Source organism: Antennarius striatus, chromosome 3 (assembly GCF_040054535.1).
Source record: "Antennarius striatus isolate MH-2024 chromosome 3, ASM4005453v1, whole genome shotgun sequence".
NCBI lineage: Eukaryota > Metazoa > Chordata > Actinopteri > Lophiiformes > Antennariidae > Antennarius > Antennarius striatus.
In genome coordinates this window covers 14,732,445-14,754,674 of record NC_090778.1, presented here as the reverse complement: position 1 = coordinate 14,754,674, position 22,230 = coordinate 14,732,445, and the positions used below count along the sequence as shown (strand labels likewise).

The 22,230-nt window shown below is 40.7% G+C and overlaps 1 protein-coding gene across 4 annotated transcripts in view; it reads left to right on the top strand.

The window, feature by feature from the left end:
- The window catches only part of atosb (atos homolog b), a 28,330-nt gene extending 6,634 nt beyond the window's left edge, over positions 1-21,696 (top strand). Inside the window, exons 1-10 of one of the 4 annotated variants that reach the window (XM_068310227.1) lie at positions 1,490-1,625; positions 13,558-13,729; positions 14,068-14,261; positions 14,440-15,771; positions 17,509-17,567; positions 17,777-17,876; positions 18,793-18,951; positions 19,607-19,675; positions 19,935-20,140; positions 20,328-21,696. In XM_068310227.1, the coding sequence (XP_068166328.1) occupies positions 14,590-15,771; positions 17,509-17,567; positions 17,777-17,876; positions 18,793-18,951; positions 19,607-19,675; positions 19,935-20,140; positions 20,328-20,481 (1,929 nt within the window). In that variant the 5' untranslated portion in view covers positions 1,490-1,625; positions 13,558-13,729; positions 14,068-14,261; positions 14,440-14,589 and the 3' untranslated portion in view covers positions 20,482-21,696. Of the gene's footprint in view, positions 1-1,489; positions 1,626-9,145; positions 9,424-13,557; positions 13,730-14,067; positions 14,262-14,439; positions 15,772-17,508; positions 17,568-17,776; positions 17,877-18,792; positions 18,952-19,606; positions 19,676-19,934; positions 20,141-20,327 lie in introns of those variants that run through there. The other 3 variants (XM_068310228.1, XM_068310224.1, XM_068310225.1) reach the window with 3 other exon arrangements.
- Positions 21,697-22,230: the final 534 nt, after the last annotated feature.

The window sequence follows — 22,230 nt, the reverse complement described above, 5'->3', positions numbered from 1 at the left end:
CTGTTTGGCCTTCTCTGTACTTCTCTATCAACATCATCAAAGCAAATACTGCATCTGTAGTACTTTTTTTTTTTTGGCATGAAACCATACTGCTGCTCACAATTGCTCACTTCTGCCCTTAGTCTAGCTTCCACTACTCTTTCCCATAACTTAGTTGTATGGCTCAGCAGCTTTATTCCTCTGTAGTTGCCACAACTCTGCACGTCTCCCTTGTTCTCAAAAATGGGCACCAGCACACTTGTCCTTCATTCTTCAGGCATCTTCTCATTATCTAAGATCCTGTTGAACAACCCAGTCAAAAACTCTACTGCCACCTCTCCTAGACATATCATCAACACCGACTGCCTTTCCACTCTTCATCCTCTCTAATGCCCGTGTCACTTCATCCTGACTAATCTTTGCTACTTCCTGGTCCACAGCAGTCACCTCTTCTAGTCTTTGTTTGCTCTCATTTTCCACGTTCATCAAGTTTTCAAAGTATTCTTTCCATCTTCCCACCACACTGCTGGCACCTGTCAAGACTTCCATCCCTATCCTTAATCACCCTAAACTGCTGCACATCCTTCCCATCTGTCTGTCTTGCCAACCTGTATAGATCAGTCTCTCCCTCCTTACTGTCCAACCTAGCATACAAGTCATCATAAGCCCCTTGTTTGGCCTTTGCTACCTTTACCTTCACCTTACGCTACATCTCCCTTCTTTGCTAACCTCTTTCTCTGCATACAGAGAGATACAGGAGATAGAGATACTCCTGTACTTCCTCATTCCACCACCCAGTCTCCTTATCTACTTTCCTTCCAGATGACACACCAAGTACTCTCCTACCTGTCTCCCTGATCACATTAGCTGTAGTTGTCCAGTCATCTGGACGTACCTCCTAACCACCCTGACCACCCAGAGCCTGTCTTAACTGCTTCCTAAAAGTCATGCAACACTCTTGCTTTTTCAGCTTCCACCATTTCGTCCTCTGCTCTGTGTTTGTCCTTCCTCACCACCAGAGTCATCCTACACACCACCATCCTTTGCTGTTTGGCTACACTATTGCCTACCACTACTACTTTACAGTCACTGATTCTCAGATTACACCATCTACATAAGATGTAGTCTACCTGTGTGCTCCTACCTCCACTCTTATAGGTCACCCTATGTTCCTGCCTCTTCTGGAAGAAAGTATTCACTATAAACATTTCCATGCTTTTTGCAAAGTCAACCACCATCTGTCCTTCTGCATTCCTCTCCTGGATACCAAACCTGCCCATCACCTCCTCATCACCTCTGTTTCCTGCACCAACATGTCCATTGAAGTCTGCACCATTGACAACTCACTCACTTCTAGGTATGCTCTGTATCACTTCATCAAAGTCCAAACAGAATTTCTCCTTCTCCACATCCTACCTGTGGAGCATACCCACTAACAACGTTCAACATCACACCTTCGATTTCTAGCTTCAGACTCATCACTCTATCTGACACTCTTTTTACCTCCAGGAAATTCCTAACAAACTCCTCCTCCAAGATAACTCCTACTCCATTTCTCTTCCAATCTACACCATGATAGAACAACTTGAACCCTTCTCCTAAACTTCTAGCCGAGCTACCTTTCCACCTGGTCTCCTGGACACACAGTATGTCTACCTTCCTCCTCTGCATCATGTCAACCAACTCTCTACCTTTTCCTGTCATAGTCTCAACATTCAACGTCCCTACTCTGTCCTACACTCTTGGCGTTTCTCTTGTCTTCCTATGAACACACTTTCCTCCTCTCCTTCTTCGACCAGCAGTAGGCCAATTTCCATCGGAACCCTGTAGGTCAATAGCACCGATGGCGGTTGTTGTTAACCCAGGCCTCAACCGATCCGGTTTTTTATTTATCCGGGCTTGGGACCAGCACAAAAGGACACTGGCTTGTGTCCTCATGCGGCTACATTTGTCCTCTTGCGCCTGCGAACCTTTATTAAAACCCATGTGACAATAGACATACAGATAAAGAGGAGTCGGTTAAAGCGACACTAACTCCTGTTGAATAAATCAGTGTGGTTTGACATTGGCCCCTAAGAGACAGAGATGTGATATCCAGTTCTAGACTGTGTGGGTATTTGAGTCATTCTTGACGAACAGTTCTTATGACTGTACATTTTGGTTGTTTGTCAAGCAATTTCAATTTACTGTAGAGCTGTACTAGAAGTCAGAAGACCAAATACAGAGTAAATTGAAAAATAATCATAATGGTTTTGATAGTCATTTTTTGATCAAGTGCTCAACATTCCCTTGCTTCTGTCTATGGTTATTTTTTGTCGCATTCAGTAGGAAACTAATTGTAAAGCTTTAACTTGTGGTCATAACAATTTTATGGCATCAGCAGTTCATGAAAGGATTACTAGATGGATAGAGATACAGAGATACTTTATTATTTTCAAAGGATATTATGTAAATAAATGACAAGTTTAATCAAACATCCAAGACACTGCCGTTTTGCAAAATAACTATCAACAGCCATAATTTATTTGAAGACTTTATTTTAAATAATTTTGACCTAAATATAGTTACATCTAGCACAACTGGTTGAGCAAAATGAACCATTTGAAAATGTTCCCTGGGACTGGACAATATAATTTTCTGTCAAAGCATTTATCAGTAAACCATGCTATCTATCTCCTATATGTGAATCTATATATGCATGTATATTTATACATATAATATACACACACACACGTGTTGGTTATATCATGACTTTCATAGAAGCTGCAGAATCAATGAGTGGAGGTTGGAAGGCAGATGCATCTCTATACGTTATATAGGTCAACGCAGAGCTTATCAAGCTAAAACCTGTTCGTTCTCTGCCCTTCTCCCTTTGTCCTTGTCATGTTCCCTCAGTCCATTACACTCAAGTAAATCATCGGTCATTTGCCCCGCCTGTAGCATCAATGCCCCCCATCTCTCTTGTGTGACTTATCCTTGCATAGAGAACTCGTACTGATACTCTTGGAAATTCATTAATTTTTTTTCACATATTGGATTTGTATTGATGTTGGCAGTTTGGAAACCTAAACTAGAAATATAATGGCTTCAGTTGAAGTCAGGCAAGAGTCAGTTCTTCATAATAAAGTGGTAATTCTGTATTTTCTGACAGCATACGGTAGATCGCTACCCTGTCAAAGGGCTTGATATATTTATATTTTAAAGACCTTTTGATGAATCTAACATGCACGTAGCACTCATACATGGAGAGCGGCTCACTCCTCTTGGTATGGGGGGGCAGGGGGGGGGGCATTACAGTGTGAAGGGCAAAAGGAGGCCTGGCAAGGGTTAATCCTGAGATCAGTCCTGCACAATCACACACCCTTGCAGTTGTTAAGCAGTACCTCATAATGTGAAGCTTGGATATGTGTAGAGGTAAAACTGTGTTTATGATCATGTTCCTTGTGAAGTTGCCATTCACTAATTCAACAATTTTTCTACTGTTCTGAAATTCCAGTACATCGTAATTTCAGAACAGTAGATAGCATCATAATCATTATGACCATCATAATCTTCACCAATTTCCTCTTTGGCTGGTAACCAATCAGGCCACATGGGCTCATTAAATAGTGGCAGTATGCTATGGTCAGTTATGAGTGAGAAATGTGACAAAGTGGTTTTATTTTTATTTCACTGCCCAGATGGCAGGCTGGACTATATTCAGCTGCTACCAGTCTTGAGTGGGGTAACACCACCATTCTGTGAGAATTCCCCAAGCATGAAAAAAAGAAAAGGATTTAATTTAACCCGAGAGAGGATGGACAGGAAAAAAATGCCTAAAGGCTGTGGAGGAGGCGGCATGAAAGAAACCAATGTAGAATTGGGAGAACAAACAAAGAGAGGTGAAAAGAAGAAAAAGTCAAGCAGCTGAATTCAGGGTGAAGAAGGGAAGACTGAGAGAAGGGAGGAGAGGTGGAGAGTGCTTTATTTCCTGTCCTCCATGAATAGACAACATATTTCTGTGGTACATTCCATCCTTTGAGCCGGCCCAGCCTGTCACCAACACTCAGGGTGCCACACTCCTCCCTATCGCTCAGTGTCTTCACTTTACACTGTCTTTTTCTCCATTCACATATGTCACTGATATGTAAACTGTGACCAACTACTGATCTGTATCATAAAGTGAACCCCCACTCATTCAGGTTTATGTGGCATAAGTCAGAAAATGTATAAAGGATGTTTTTGATGGATTAGTGGAAGCCTTAACTATTTTGTAATACATCAAACTGGCCATCTCTTCTTTTGTCACCAGATTATTGGATTACAACAGCCAAGTATTGGATACACAACAGAAATATTTTCACACTTGAAGAATCTAGCCATTTTACAGTCCTGCTGTTCATTGGGTCAATAATTAGATTAGGTTTGACTGCATAGCTAGTTGCTGAAAAATTGCCAGAAGTGATTTCAGGGATGTTTTATGAGGACAATCAGATATTTAAAAATCAACTTGAAGTCTATGATCAGTTTATTTGCTACATCTGCCTAGCATAAACTCAACATCCCCCCTAAATTTAATTTCAAAAAGAAACAATTATATCACTCAATAGATTTTCTTTTTCAAATATATTCAGCTAATTGGAGCAACAAGCCAACTTTCTCCTTAGGCAGCAAAATGAAATGCTAATGCATAAAAAGGCATGTCTCTCCTCTGCTTTGTGATCTCACTTATCAACACACAGCTGGTCAAACATAGCCTCTAGAGAGAGTTCATCTCACTGAGCTGTTACAGTGCTCAAGAAATGTAAATAGAAAGAACCCACTTTGAATAAAACCGCAGGAATAGCACTGTTTATGAAATATTTCAGGAATATGCAGCACTCAAACCTGCAGGTTACCATCTTATTCAAGATGGCTGGGTCGACTGTAAGGTGGCCTGAAAGAAGAGAGTAGGATATACAAAACGCAGGGAAAAAATAATTAGACAGATGTAGCATAGAATAACTGTACAGTAAATGTTATTTTTAAGATTATAAAAGTGGACAAGTCAGATTTTTGTCCAGTCAGTGGTGATGCTCTGAAAATGGAAAGGCTGTTATATTGATTTAATTTCATCTATCATTTTACAAGTATTACTGATTTCGTTTGGTTCTGTTCTCCTGTGTAGGATGGGCTTTGCTCACTTAAACCTGCTTATAACCGGTTTAGTCAATGGGGTTTTGGGTCAATGAAGCCTCATTTGGTGGCTCATTAGGTTTCCAAGATCATTGGGTCCTGATGGTGTCTGTTTGAGAGGCCCACATAAACAAGGTGTGTGTCTGTGTGTACAAATGCATTGCAGTACTGTATATGATATTTAATGTGCCCAAATGTTGGGGTTGAGTCAATGCTTGTGTGTGATGGATTGTGTGTCTTTTTCAATGCGTCTTTCTCCTCAGTTCCTCGTCATCAGGAGGGTCCTCAGAACACACACCTTTTTCTTTCCAAATATGGAAGGCAACATGGACTCTTAAAGGGACAGAAGGGTGCAGGTCTTTGTGCCTTTGTATGTCTAAACCAAATATCTCAATGTTTCAGTTTATGGACAGGAGAAATCCTACACAGGGGTAGTTTACAGGATGTGCTGTCAAAAGCAGCAGGGCTTCTTTCACAACAGAAACTGCATCATCACAGTCTGTCATCGGTCGCTCTTGAGTTATCTTCCTGTGGCAGTCTGTTGTCTCAAGTCATTAAGGTCTTGACCTCCCCCTCCCCTTTCTCCTTACCCCACAACGCTATATTTGGAGCTTTGCATCCAAAGCTGCTTCTTGTTTTCAAACCTCATATATTTTACTTTTAATGTTCAAATGCACAGGCAGGATAATTAATTAGCAGCTACTTTGGACAATGGATTTATCATTTCACCTAACTGGCAAGCATTAGTTTATATGTAACAAACCAAAACTTGCCTTAAACAGACTAGTGAAGTATGTTCAGAGACAATAGAAAGTCAGCACTCTTTCACATGTTAACAAAACTAATGTGGGGATCAGAACTCAGCATGAAGCTCCTCTTGAGGATGGAAACGCTACGAACTTGCGAAATCTCATGCCGTTTTCCAGTCAAATCAGGTTTACCAGTTTTCCACCTCTGCCTTGGTCAGGTCATATCAGAATTATTAATCATATTTCATGAATAAAACTCCATTGCACCAAAAATCACAAACACAGGAAATCCCTCTGGTTCTAAGCGGCACACACATTACCTACTGTAAATGCAACATGTAAATAGTTGTATCATTTGATACTCGACCAAAAAAAATAAAAATCGATAGGACAGGTGCACATCATGGGCCACATCATGGGCCAATCAGATTACAGCTTGGAGAGCGCCCACCTAGCCCCACCTATGGAAGCACCCATGCCACAGTTACTGTTTGTCTTTTTCCTCTATGAACAGACAACCTCTAGCATAAAACAGAGCGCCCTGTAGCTGTGCTTGACCTGCCTCATCAATGTCAGATTTCATGACATGACCAAATGGTCAGCATCAAACCCTCTCGTGTTGCCAGGTTACCAGCAATAATTTATGGCACTGTGACTGCCCAATCTGACCAGGTTGATATTGGGGTAGTCCAAACTTGGCATTAAAAATATAGAAAAATAATTCCTGGATCTACCTTTTTTTTTTTTTTGCATCTTGTGAATTAGATGTCACATGAATTTACTGTTCTTCATTTTACAGAAAAAGGTTTGTCTTGACTAAACATCTGATTTGAAACAATCTTGGTTTCCTAAATAAGAATAAAGTAAGTGCAAAGCGTATGCACGTTTATACTGGGTATAATAGGAGGAGCAGGCAATGTAGTGCACCAAATATGTCTTCTTGACAGCTTACATTATGTTTTGTGTACAATACCTTCAACTTGTTTCCACCCACAGTGTCAGTATGTGAGAGGTGAAAGAGCATACGCACAAGTGCAGGGTAGACTTGCTCACTCCCTGTGTGTAGATTAATCACACCACTCTGTTAGAAATAGTTTTTGCCAAGTCAACATGCTGTTTCTTATTAGCCAACAGATGGTAGAATGCATAAACACACACACACACACCCTGAGCGGAGGTCTGCCTCTGCTGAACAGATGATAAAGTTTTTTTACATGCACTTCATTCTCTGCCTGCACCCCAGCAGCAGATAAGCTTTCTGCTTTTTTTAAGCATTTGTAGGCTATGGACTAGTGCAAATGGGCAGTAAAGACGGTGCAGGGATGTGTAAATTGACTCATATTTTTATCTATATTCTTTGAAGCAGTAACTTATTAAATTTCTTTAACATACATACAGTCATCCATGTAACTGACATGCTATGGAAATGTGGAAATGAACTAATTAACTGGACAGAAGACAGGGTTGAAACTGTAATGGACCACACACACACACACACACACACACATACAGTTTGTGATCTTTGGTATTTCCTCTGCGGGCAAAGCTGGTGAACAGAGTTGTGACTCCCTTGAAATTAAACCCTCAATGGAAAGGGAAAAACTGACATTTAAACATCTGCATTTAATGGTGGTTTTGTCACCGAAACAAAAATATTTGTCACTAATAGTTACCTGTTAAACGTAAGACAGATTTTAAAGTTAAGTTTGTTTTTGACATTTTCATAGTTTGATGCTTTTACAGTAGCATTCTTCTGGTTTCTGTATCACATCTTTTTTAATGACTCATATGTCATGTATTTCCTTTTTGCTCAATAAAGACGAATGTCACACACACGTAAAGCTCAGCTTCCTTGATTTCACTCGAAATGCCTCCAAAACATTAAATATTTCAATAGATGTTTCCTTTTCAATCCGCATTTTATTTTATTGGTTGACATTACATTTGTAATGCTAAATTCACTCATACTATGTTGTATTTGCATTAGAAGAAGCATTCTTTTTATTTGTCGTCATGCAATCGTAAATGAAATTACAAGGGTTAGTGTGGAGAACTGGTTCTGAGCCGCTACACCCTAAGCGTGCCGTCATTACAGGCCAACGCAACCTAATGTTCCTAAGATGCATACGTTACGACACAAAAGGAAACAAAATTAAGACACGGAGAGATCATGCAAAGTGTACACAGAAGGACCATGTTGGGAATGCTGGGGTTTGAACCCATGACCTTCTTGCTTTGAGGCAACAGTGCTAACCACTATGCAACCATGCCAAGATGTAATGCTGGTGTAGAATCCAGAGTGAACGTCATATCACAGTCTGGCCACATACCGATCTTGGGTCTCAGTGAAGTGCAGTCAGGAATTAGTACCATTATTTATCATTCATGCTTGACTACTTGGCTTTGTTATAATCAGAATTGCCAACCTATAGTGGAGGCATCATGAGTCAAGACATCACCTTCATTAACACATGTCAAACTCGACATCCTAAAGATTTATGGACTCTGTTGATGCCTTTTAAAAAGCCACTGACAAAGACACATTTGATGCTGTTGACCGCTTGAAATTAGGAAAAGATAATTTATCTGTCCTCCAGGACTGTCAGGTCTATCTTGATAAATTCTTTTCAAAATTTTGGGTGGAATGGAAATGGATTCCCAGATAATTTTCTTTGAATCTCTTTTCAACATACATCTATCTTTGAGTTTTACTGATGTCTGTTTTTTGTTAGTGTTTTACATTTGCTTTTAATTAAGTTACATTTTCTAATGTATTTCCTTTCACTGTTTTTGAGTTCACTGTGATCTAACTGGACTTGACCAACCTTGTCTTTTCACTCCCCATGACCAATCAGCACCTCAGCCATTTCGGCCGACTCCACCCACTTTTCTCAAGCCAATCATCTTTCGGTATCCCCTCCCCAATTTTTTTTGTCTTTGGCCTGTGTTCTTTCTCTGCTGAGTGAGCAAAGCATACCTACTTTTATCAGCTGTAAGGAAACAAACAGAAAACATAGAGAAAAGAGAGCAGGAAGGCTGGACAGCGAGGGTTGAGAGGAGGGGTCTGAGTAAATGGAGGAAGAGAGAGGAGGTGCAATAGGAGGAGAGGGAAGGTGGAACGCTAACATGAGGAGAACCTTTTGTATTCAAGACATTCTGGCGGGGCACAAATGAGAGAAAAGAAAGCAGAGGGTAGCGGGGGCTTGAGAGAAACATGGAGAGGGCGGGAAGGGGCGAATGGGTGGGTGGGGGATGCTGATGTTTTTTTGATTTGTGTGCATGAGGGTGGAGAGAGATACAGGAAGAAAACAAGAGGGAGACAGAGGGTGATCTGCAGCAGACTTGCAGCTCCTCTGACACAACAAGAGGAGGGCAAAGCAACTAGACTTGTCTGACTTTCTGAACACCTCATATTCAGGAGGAAGGAAGCAAAGCGAGGCAACAAACTTGTGTCAAGAGACAAAAAAAAGAAGGTATTCTGGAAGAGAGGAAGGAACAACAGGCAGACTGACAGTCAGATAAACCCCGTCTTTCAAACAGGGTGAGTGTCACAAGTTCTCCTGTCATTTCGATGTAGGATAGTTGCCGCTGTGGTATTGTCAGCTGCACCAGGGTGACTCAACGTCTCCTAAAATGGTCACATGAAAAGCAGACGTACAGATGGAGGGAGGGAGAGACTGAAAGGGACCCCGTGTCAAACGGCATTCTCAGCAACTATGTCACAGAGTCCGATTAGTTCAGACTGGCCTGACGTGCTAGCCTGACTACCGAGTACTTAGTAGGTATAAAGCCGCGTCAGTTATCAGTTCGCATCAACATAAGCTGCCAATATTTTTTGTGACTTCCTGTTTTCTGTTGTCACTGTCTAAAACACACACACACACACACACACACACACAGTCATACCCTACACACACACACAGTCATACCCTTCACACACACACAGTCATACCCTTCATACACAAAAAAATATAATTTACAAAACTCAGTGGCCCCTCTGAGCTAATCAACAGGTGATTGTTTGCATGAGCAGCTTCTTTGTTTTGGAGGATATGCTTTAGTGTTGTCTGAGTGTTTATCAGCCTTAAGGCACAGCACAGATCTGGGAGCAGCTGGGTGTAGTTCTTCTCAAAGTTTAATGCAATTCCATCACACTTCCTCTGATAAGTGATGACCTGAGAAGCTGGAGACTAGAGTTTTCATAAAAAGCCCATTCAAGATGTTTGGATTGGGATGCTAATGTAAAATAAGTCCAATCAGATGGTCTTTATTGAGATGGAAAACTCAGTCCTTTACTAAAAGTACAAGCAAATGCTGAAAAGTTTCCTTGGATGGATTACTGATTCGTGCACAGTATCTCTCCGAAGGGCGTAATACTAAAAACTCTTCAGTGGAAAAACTAAGTATGTCATCAGTTGTCCAGATGTAAGTTTCTGATTTAAACGTCCCACTGCATTGAAATGTATACAAATGATTAATCATTGTTATCACAATATCCAGACTTAAGAGGAAAAAATAGGTTGACATCTTTGTTGTTGAATGTTGTTCAGTACAATACCAAAGTACTTGTTTAAAGTATAATACAACACAAACAAAAACGCTTAAAATGATTCAGTTAATTTTAACACTTATTTTTATTCTTAGGTTTTGGGTTTTCTTTTTCTGTTCTTTTTTTCCAGAGAGCAAACATGTTGGCGTTTTGTCTCTGTGTGTTTCTGTTAGTTTGAGTGTCTAGACATGCATGGAACAGAGTGAGTGCTGTGGTGTACACAGCCCGAATATCAGGGTTTTTTCTGAGGGTAGGCACTGGATGTCAGCTTTGCCTACTTTTATTTACATTTCCTATAAGAGCTGGTTTCTAGGTCAAAACTGTCAACAAACCTCCTAATGACAAATTTGCAAATGTTACATTTTTGAAAGTCTCTAATTTCACAAATGTGAAATTAGTGCAGCGCACTACTTTCATGTTTATTGCAGATGTTTCATTCAACATGCACAATGCTGTGTGTAGCGCTGCTGCAGCACTGCGTTATCCCCTAACATGAAATCTAATACCTCCTGGGTCTTCTGACCTGACAGGTTGATTTGCCTTCGACCTCTTCATCAGTCTTCTTGTCAAAAAGAAGCACAATGATGTGCAGAGACTTGAACCCACCCAAGTATTTAATGTCTTCCAAATAGGATTTGGCCCTCTGATCAAACAAACTAACCAACAAAACAACAATTTTAAACTGCATGTCAAAAATTAAACAGAATAGAAAATATACTGATCATTTGACCTGAGTCCTTACTCAGGTCGTATGGTCAAATTTGGAGTTTATTCCAGAAGAACACTGAGAAGTTAAATCAGATTTTAACCTGCATTCAGAATCTACAGGTATCCGTGGTTATGGTAATGTTTTCATCGTCATAATAAGGCTGTCCTTATTATCTGCTTGAGATCCCAGCTGTAGCTGTCTTGTCTAAGTTTGATCCAGATCTGTGTGTGGGCTGATGTAAACTATACCTCTTTAAATGGATTTTATCTCCTCTCTGCAAGTAAAAGGTACACTGGATGCATTTTGGTTCAGCCATGAGCGATCTGCTGAGATTTTCATGACACGGGGGATGATACAGTTTGTACCTTCTCCTGCTGTAAATAAATTCTATCCGGCTGCCTTCTCCTTGTCATCCAGTTCTGATTCTTTTGTCTGTCATCTCACCATTTCTGCTCTGTCTCTCATTGCTCACTGCTGTACAGGTAAGATTATACCTAGATGGCCACTAATTTGTAATGTCCTCATGCTATGTGATTAGCATCGTTCTGTCACTGAAATATGAAAAACATTTTTATTATCATTTCACTTTTTCATACGATGGCAGTAGCTACTAAAATAAGATCAACCTTAAGATAAAATAATAATCTTTATTACCTTATTATGAAGAAATTTACTTAATGAGTGTCACTGGATCAATCAGTGACGCTCAATAAGGGTTTGAGGTGAATATATCAGAAGATACGGGGTAAATGTGATCTGAAAGGGCAAGTGATAATGAGAGTTTATTAAACAAATGTAGTACCAAGTGGTCCAGTTACTGCCTCTCAAATCGAGTTAGGACACACATCCTGGAACAGATGCCTTACTTGACATGAAGCCAGGGTGTTTTTTACTCCTCTACTGGCCCCCGGATCGAGTCTGAAAAAGGTTTTGCAGCGTCTGCCAACCTCCGGCATAGCTAGTTCAAAACAAGGTCAGAAATCATGTGGGACCGAGCGCAGAGCCTCTGGGTACACCAAGTGGGCTCTCCCATACTGTAGGCATGTAGGCAGTGACTATTAAAAAATCATTGCTGACTTCTGTTGTTCCCCCCCAACACACACACACACTCACACACCCTGTCTGCCACTGGTTGCTCACCCTGGAGACTCCACTTGTCCTCAGGGGGAGACAAAACAAGAGGTGATTCCTTGTATTACAGCTTGTTTTTCAAAGTCTGTCATTCATTTGTCATTTGACTTGCAGTAGAAATTACCCAGACATCCCTGTTTGACTGGGGCAGTTGTAGTTTCACCCTGGAGTTTCCTCAATCACAAGAGCATTGGCAAAATAATAAAATACCCTGCTGTAAAGGTAGTTGTCCTGAAATTGCTCTGGCTTTAGAACATTGATGTGGGACTGTTAAATGTTATCAGATCCCATAACATTGTCCTGTACCTGCCTGTTTATATTGGCATCCATCCAGCATGAAAACAATGAGTTATAGCAGAGACACCTAATGGCATGCATGAAGTTGTTTTGTACAATTCACATAGACCCTATGTCATGTGAATAATTGCAGGTCACGGAGATTTCACCGTTTGTGTCATCACCACATGATTCTTTGTGTGGTAATAGGAAAGCATTACCCGTTGACACACCACTGCACTGCTAATGTATATGTAAAGTTGTAAGATTTGAGGGAGTAATGGTGTCTCTTTCCTCTTATGTCCCCACCCTGCCTCTCCTTCTTGTGTGGCATGCATATGAACAACTCTCGTTATTTGCATGATCTAGTCTTTCCAAAAATGTCACTTTCCTCTTGCTCAGTCCTCAGGCTTGTGCCATTGTTTTGTACGTGTAATAGATGTCTTTATGTGTAATTACAGTTTCACCGTACTGCCTCAAAGGAATACAAGAAATACAAATACTTTGCCAATCTGCCCCTGTCCCCCCTGCACCCCTCGTCATCAACTCTGCCTTTCTAGCCCTGCTTCTCTTTCTTCCTCTTTGTGGCCAAGCACAAAGGAGGCGTTATCCTTGGGCTACTGGTTGCCATGGAGATAGCTTACTGTGGCCCACCATCCCACCCCACCCCCCTCCACATTCCCAAGTTCTGATCCAAGTGGGTCGGGAAATGTCCACTTCTTTTTGGCCTCGCATCACTTAGCGCCAAGTAGGAAATGGAAATATCGGCTCAGTTCGCCATGATTTGACTGATCCTCCTGGTAAAGGGTTATTTCACCATGTAAATATAGAATGAGTTTAAATTTAATGTCGAGCACTAAAATAATGAAAGATTTTGGGATTATCTTTTTTTATATCTTTTTTAAAAAGCAGTCTTTGTTCTGAAACAGACCAAAATACTAACTCTCTTTGTAGACATTGACAGTGTGTCTCACAAACCATTAATTTGTTTGTTTATTTGGTTTCCTCAGTGATTCTGGGTGGAATGTCATGATGCTACAGCCGTGCCACACCCTACGCCCAAGTGACCAAGGAGGGCGTGTCTGGCTATCAGCCATTCACACAGGAAGCCCCAATAGAGTTACTTCAGATTCCAGTTCAGTTCCTCTCAGTCTTCAAATTAACTGACACTCCACCCCACTGGTATGTTTTGGTCCTCAGTATGATGACTTATTATTTCAGGCTGTTCTAATTTAAACATTATTCTTGAACAAACATCAGTATTGACAAATTATGCTGACAATGGGTCACATAACTTGTAGTGGTTAAAACAAATTAAATCAATTTTTTTTTCTTTGACATGTGTTGACACTGATCAACACTCAAGATAATTTTAGTATGTTTTACAATATGTAATCATGAGATAAAAATGTCCTAAGTTCTCTTTCAATGGTATATTAAAAGTATAATGCAGAAGTATCATATCATGATGTTCTTTCTTTTTTTGCTGATAAATAACAATTTTATTTCTCGTTTTCTAGTAGCTCCTGTGCTCAAGCTCTTCGCTCCTGCTTCCTCCGACATCCTTTCTGTACCCTGATAAGCCATCTTGGGATGTTGGCATTTCATTGCATCTGCCATGGAGATAGACTGGTTCCTTTAGTATGCAGTTTTAGACACAAGGTCCAGATGTTGTTGTTCACACGGGTAGAATTACACAAGGACGTGCACAGAGGTGAGATGGTAATACGGCTTATTTTATGATAGAATTTGCTGAAATTGCTTAGTCTTGTGACTGTTATTTTCGAGGCAAAGACTGTAAATAGAAGATATCATTACACATTGTTATCTATCACCAATGCCATGTTGAACCGATTAAATGAAACGGAATACTGTATTTCGCTCCTTTCCAGGTGCTGTGTGGCTCACCGTCCTGATTCACACTATTTGACGGCATCAGGGCAATAAATATAGGTCTTCCTATTCCCTTGAAACATATTCCTCTGGCTCTTGTGAGGACCTACTTGACCCTGTTGCAAAAATTATCCTCCAACATAGAAACCATGCGGCACATTCATGTGGAGTTAGCCCACAAAAAGTCTCCATTAGATCTTCCAGCCCAGGAAGGTGACCTGCCTCCACCTACAACACCAACCCAGGGCCTGGACCCTGGGATTAGGCCAGGCACACCCAGGCATTTTGGACAGGAGGAGTTGCGGCTTCAAAAGGTCTACCAGCTCTCTATTTTCTCCCAGCTGGGTGGATTTTCTACCTCCACAGAATCCCACGCTGATACCCAGCAGAGACCTGTCCGGTTGGGTGTGAAAAGGGGCCTAGAGGAGGCCCAGTTGACTCATAAACGCCCTCACTTGGGGGCGTCCTCAGATAAGGAAGTGTTTGAGGGAGTGGTGCCATGTGGGCCAGCTCAAGGTGTTGGGTTGGGTGTAGCTATGGGCCCTGGTGGGGCTGCTTCTGCATATTCTTGCACACAGATAGAGCACAGAGACTCTGAGGGGGGACTGTCCCCTAGATCTCCTCCACTTTCCCCGAGCCACAATCCTTCCCGACGCCCTACTCAGCACAATCATGACAGACCCATTCCTGATGTGTTTGCTCCTCTTTCACCTAAATCCCCCCCAATGTCTGACCCACATGGCCATGCCTGTGACCAGGGCCATTCCATTGGAGCCTCGGCCAGAACTGAGTCACCTAATGGGGGCCACACATCCACCTACTCACTAGCTAGCCCTGGAAATGAAAGCTGTAGTAATGGCTCATCTGGAGGTCAGCTTGGTTCCTACTTTTATGAAATGTCCACATATGAGACTCCCAACCCAGCCAGTCCCACCAGCCCCCCAGGCCCATTCTCCCCCCCACACCACACGGAGTTACAGGAACCAGGGGAGGCCACGGAATGGGAAGTTGGACTTGAATCCTCCCCACCAGAGCGAAGTGCTACCCAGGCTGCTTCTTCCTCCTCTAATGGTCTGGCTTCCTGGGAGAAAACTCCCAACACAAACAGCCACCGTCTTTCCTCTGGAGGCCACTGGCCAGCCAAAAAAAGGCTTTTGTCTCCAAGCGACACAGCAGAGTCATGCTCAGAAGATGAAGGACCTTCCACATCTAAGAAAAGTAGACTGTCGCTACTGACTCCAGGACTTGGTCCAGCGTCTTGTCGCAGTACTGATGCTAAAGCTGCCCCTTACTGGAACCACCTGCTACCTTCTGTTTGGGACCGGCCTAAGGTCAGCACACTTTGATACACAAACACACATCATACTTCCGTCTGCTAAAAATTAACCTTGAAATTCTAAATTATTTGTTTAGCTAATAGCACATTTTCACTGTTATGTTCTGTGGCAAGCAGTGGCAACTATGCTATATTTTATGCAAACTAAGTAAACATCTTAATTTCACAGCACATGCACAGTGTTTGAAGGAGACACTGCCAATACCACAATACAACACGTTATTAAAAAGGGTTGCAAGAGCCACAACACAAGGGAAATGTTTCTAGGAGTTGAATCAATTTATGCAAATCACAAAATAAATATTTGGCAACAAAACAGTTGAACTATCAGCTGAAATGTGTTTGGGATTTTCTGAGTTTTGCTTTTTTAATATTAGCAAAGACACATTTTTTCTCAATTTTCTTGCGATTATAATGTTTTTGTATTTTTCATTAAGTTAAATCAATTGAATGTTTTAATGTTTTCTGGTAACGCTTCTGGTATTGTGACTTTTACACTGCCTTTGCTTTTATCTGCCAGTGTAGTGATGAAACTTTGATGTAATAAGAATAGTGTAAAAGACTATGAATTAAATTAGAAGCTTTGATTTTAGTGAATTAGAGTTCAAGAAAACAATTTTCCCAGATTCCTACAGGGTCCCAGCTGTAGTAAACTGTACTACAACATAGAAACTGATTTTATTGCAGCATACACAAAAAAAAACCCAAACGGGTGAAGATTTAGATTGCATTATCTGTGTTAGACATTTGCAATACAGTTTTTATGTACTAAAAACCTTAAGATCACATATATAGGGGCTAAAAAGTTTGAATACATCAGAATGATTATTAATCACAAAAGTCTTAAAAATAGGTTGCAGCAACAATAAAGAGAAAATAAGAGAAGGTGTACATTTGAAAGAACGAAGGGATGTCCAGCTCATTATCGTGACAAACTGGAACAGGCCGAGTAGCTCCAGAATAAAGCCCATTGAGGGGGGGTCCATTGTTCTTCCACGGGTTTAGTGCATCTCTCATACGCAAACACAAACACACATACATAAATACAATGTGCTTCAAATGGTTCTGGAAGTGAATTGCCTTTTCTTTTTCTTTTTTTTTTACATTGGAAGGCCAAAAAGGCCTTTCAATGATGGATTTGTGGGATGGGGAGCGTGTAGCAAGGCTCACAAATAAGGGCCAGAGAGGAGGACAGTGACAGGGAGCGTTAAAGAAAAAAGATGAGGCTGTGCTGTCAGTAGGTGCTATTTTAGGAAATAAAGGTCCAAAAGAAATTTTCTAAAATGAAATCTTTACTTTTGATTGAGCGCAACAATGACAAGACTAGCTGACCAAAACTTTGAAGCTCTGTAAAGAGCCATTGTAACCAATGCTCAGCGATTTCCAATGAGCTAACCATCAGTGAAAGGCTTGCTGTGAATAAAATGCCAAAAGTTAACATAGGTTTGGACACTGATAAATCACCTGACAGCCAGGGGGCCCTCATGATGAACGCCAGCCTCGAAGTGGGGAATCTTTTTACTTGTGATGCAACTGCAGTTAGTCAGCACTCTGTAAGTAAGCGGGTACCTGGAATAAATGCAAATTTGTAATAAAAACACAGAATCATGCATATATACTCTTTGAGTATCTGTATTTGTTTGAGCAATAGTTTATAGAGCTATGCTGACATATTTCAGAATATTGATAGAAAAAAAATCGATTTTAAATTTTTTCCTTTTGTTCTGTTCAGACTGCCACAGACTGCACAAGATCAGGGAGACGGCTAAAAAGTGGACTGCGGTTGAAAAGGTGAGGGCTCTATCTTATTCGTGACAAGAGAATGATATTGTGTGTTCAGTGAAGTCAACAGGGGCAGGATGGTGGAAATTGTTGTAATTGTATGTTATTCTAAATTGAAGGTTTTTATGTCTGTATAATATCTTGGTTAAGACAAAATTTGTGTATAGTTGACCACTAACCACCACTAACGTTTTGTGTGTGTTTGTGGTCATAATCAGTCGCCAGCTGCGCAGTGGCAGACAGGCAGACAGCAGCCGCTCCACGCGTTCAGGTTGGCCTTCATCCTCCATCAGCAGATCACTACTCGGCAACTTTGAGGTACAAATTCTACATGTTTTTCCAATAGCTCTGAGATACAAGTTACTGCAGGTCACAGATGGTACCGGTGTCCAGCTGAAGGTCCTGTAAACCCATCTTAAGTGGAGTCAAGACAGTCTTGTTTCTTACATTCAGCAATAAATTAAATCCTGAAGTATCGATTTTTTCTGATTTTGGTGACATTGCTTGAAATTAGTGGATTTAAGTCTACTTTTTTGACTGAGGTTGTTGGAGAGATTGCTGTTGCACTAAACTAGAGAATTTTTTGTGTTCTTTGGCCTTTGCATTTATGTACATGAGGGATGCAGATAATTGGAGATGTAATATGAAGTACCACTAAAATATTATAATAGTACTTAAATATGTAAAGTAACAAATGAAATCAAATTAATTTGATTAATTTTTTAAACATTGCGACCGAGAATGGAATTTAAATTTCTTCACTGATGTTGTTTATAATAAGTAGTGACATATTGAAAATGAAAATCTCATAACCATTGGAGGTTGAATGTGAAGCAGCTTTACTGCTATCTGTATACGTTATATTTATACATCCCTAAATAGAACTCCAGTTGCTTCAGATTCAACCTCCCAACGCTGTAGTGACCTGGATGAATGAGTCCACACCAGCAATATATGTAATCTTGTGAGCTTCTCCTTCAATGCATTCAAAATTCCAGGTTTTGGTTTTAAGTTGCACAATTATTTCATGTGTTCAATTTAATTTCAGTTAAAATGTTAGAAATATTGTTTTTAAATCTTGCTTTGACTGTGAAAGCGATATTTTTCTGATTCTAAGGTGTAAAATGGAGGGTGGAGCAGTAAATCATATCCTTTCTAAATCCTTAATTTTATAGTTTTAAATGGGTGTGTGTGTGTGGTGTGTGTGTGTGTGTGTGTGTGTGTGGTCGTCCAGGAGTCTATATTGAAGGGACGATTCACACCATCAGGCCGGATAGAAGGCTTCACTGCAGAAATCGGTGCCAGTGGCTCCTACTGCCCTCAGCACGTCACCCTGCCTGTCCAGGTTACATACTACGACATCTCAGAGCAAAGTGCGCCCTCACCCTTCCTGGTCAGTTTGTGAGATTGGTTGTGTTTATGCTTGGGTAAATTCAAAGAACCAACACTAGCATGAAAGTATACAATTAATAAAAATACAAAAAATAAAGATTCAGATCACTGACCCAAGACTTTTAATTTTATGGTTTTTACTTGTCACATCCCGCTTCAAAGTGGTGATGTATTGTAATTGTCAGCGTTTGTGTGTTGGTCCATTAGTTCGTTCGTCCGTCCATCCGTTTGTCCACCAAATATCTTCGCAACCATTGCAGATAGAAAGATGAAATAAAAATCACATTACTCAGGCAGCAAAGACCTTGTGAAAACTAGGTCAAGGTCAAATTTTAACTTTTTTACACTCAGGAATTGGATAACATAGAAAGGCGAGGGAGAAGGCCAGTGTGAGTAAAACCATAGATCAAATCTACTCTTTTGATCTATGAAAGTAGATCAGAGCACTAGCTTTGATCTTTGACCTATGCAAGTAGGTTATGGTACAATTTTGAATTCAGGGGTGTCGCGGGATGTTGCCATCTGTGACTGCAATGGTTTTTGTCTTTATTGATGCTGAATCAGTTTAATACATTAAGCCAGATCCCCACCCCGCTAGTCCACACCCATTAAAGCATAGTTTTTTAAGCATTGCCGTGTGTCTTTGTATTTCACAGGGGGTGATATCCCTCGAGCCTCTTGGAAAGAAAGGATACAACATACCCAAAGCAGGGACCATTCAAGTGGTAAGTTCTTTCATCCTCAACTCATTTTTTTGCTCAGAGAAAAGCTGGGTGGCCTATAACAACTCATCTATGCTAGTGAAACACTTAAATAATGAAATGAAATATGCTGATGGCATGTAATTCATACTGGAAGGCTCACACACCTGTCGCTGCTCAGAATAAAACTCTTCCAATAGCAGTTTATTGCTTTAAAACTACTGCCAATAATTAAATTTTTGCTGTTTTTAAATACTGACTGTAATCTGGCATCTGCTCTTAGACCTTATTTAATCCCAACAAAACTGTGGTGAAGATGTTCCTGGTGACCTACAACTTTGATGACATGCCCGTCAATCACATGACCTTCCTGCGCCACCGCATCTTCCTGGTGCCTGTCGAAGAGGCGATTGAAGGGAAAGTCGAGGCGTCTCCAGGTGACACAGTGCTTGAAAGGAAGAAGATTCTTTGCTACCTAATGCATCTCAGGTATGTCTAAAGTTCACGCGTTACGTTTACATCTGACTATTATGTTCTGTTGACCGTCATGTCTACCAAGGCCTAACATCATTACACAATAATTAAAATGCCGAAAAAATAAACAACATGTCTAATGTTACTAGCAAACTGTTGTGCTCATACAGTTTTTTTGTTTGTGTTTGGGTTTTTTTTGAAGATTCCAGAGCTCCAAATCTGGGAAAATCTACTTGCACAATGATATCCGGCTGCTATTCTCCCGCAAATCCATCGAAGTGGACACGGGGATCCCTTATGAGCTGAAATCTTTCACCGAGGTGCCAAGAAACCCTAAATACTCCCCCCGTGTGTAACCCAAGCTTGACCCTGTGGCCCTCCCCAACACAGCTCTGCCTGTACTTCTTAAAGAGGGGAGAAACAAAGACCGCTCGAAATATGGACACAAAACTACATGCACACATGACAAAGGTGCACATATCTTACAGTGAAGACGGTAGAAGTTCTGGTTTTCTGCCTTTTTATTGTCATTCATTCACTGAAAGTCGGAAACAGTTGGTGATGGAGAACCACTCATGAGACACAGCATTTCTTGTACCTTCCATTTTCAGAACATACAAAATGATGTTAGTGTAGGAGCAGTGGAACATGTATGCAGCCAAAAGCAGGACTTTTACAGACATCTTCATCCGTTCTAACATTGATGCACTGCAAAAGAGACTGACAAGACTCATCCATAGCACATACCCCTCAAAGCTGAAACATTTCTTGTTGCGACTCTGAGTTCAGTGTTAACATGCATGCCTTGTGACCTAAACAACTGATTTTTTTCTCTAGTGCCGTGTCACACTGTCCTTCACTCTGTCTGCAGCTCCCAACTCCTCATTTGACCAATTTTTCATTTTTTTTTTTGCACAATTTCTGATTGGACACAAATCAATACAGGGGGCATGGGGAATAAATATTAGAACTCTCTCTACACATGTTCCAAACATTCACACACTTTCTGACCTATAGAGAGGAGATGGGCAGGGACAGAAATACGAGTGAATGTGAAAGCTTAGAGTAAATGTTCCAGGATGTATAACACGTTATAAAACACGCTGACATGAACTGATCAGACTGGGCACATATTTTTAAGAACAAATTTCTCCCCTCTCACTTTGATGGTACTGACCACTGTGTACTCTTTTAGCCAGGAGGGCCACACCATGTCAAGAAAAAATGGGAGTAGTATTTTATGTAGCAGACTGAGGGACACTGTGCTTTTTTTTTTTCTTTTTTAACGTCTGTTCAGCACTATCTGCTGTTGGCACAGAAAATGAAAAAAAAAACCAAGCTGTAGTATTTTTAATTTGTTTTTGCAAATGTCTTAATAAGCAATATGCTGCACAAAGTAGAGTGTATTTTTCAGCTGGGCAAGCTTTCTCTATGGAGGGAGCAATGAACAGGGCAGAGTTTAAGTGAGGGAAGAAATTTGAAAGGGGATGATGAGGGGTGGGCGGTGGGGTATTTAATATAGGGGAAAAGTCTATGAATATTTAAAAGAATAAACTCTGCGACTGGCGAGTAACTTCTGTGTTTGTTTTTATTCCATGCCAAAGAAATACTTTTTTCCACTTATCACTGATGTTGGCTTTTCAAATAGTAGCTTGATACACAGACCATGCTACTTTTCTATATCAAGTCCAGTTCCTTCATTATAAATCTTATATCAATAATGGCAAACAGCTGGCAGTTCATTCATTCGTACAGATGTTAAGAAATCTGCATGAGAAGAGCCCTTAAGCTCAAATGTGCTTCCTCCCCCTTTTCTGCTGCAGCAGAAACTGCTAAGAGGCTCAGCAAGACAGGCTTTGGTTGTTCCTTCCAGTTCTGAAATACTTGTCATACTGGGTTAATGTCAAAAACAGTATTGCCAAGGGAAACCATCTAACACATTTTCTGCAATATGCAATCCAAATATCAAGAGTTTCTTCAAGTAAAATGATAATGATGGTTAAAGTGTGACCCTAAAATTGCACTGGTGTAGTTTGTGCAACATTTTAAAGAAATGTTTTCCAAGTTCTTAGTTTACTTTTTAGTTTTTCGTTTGTGTGATATTC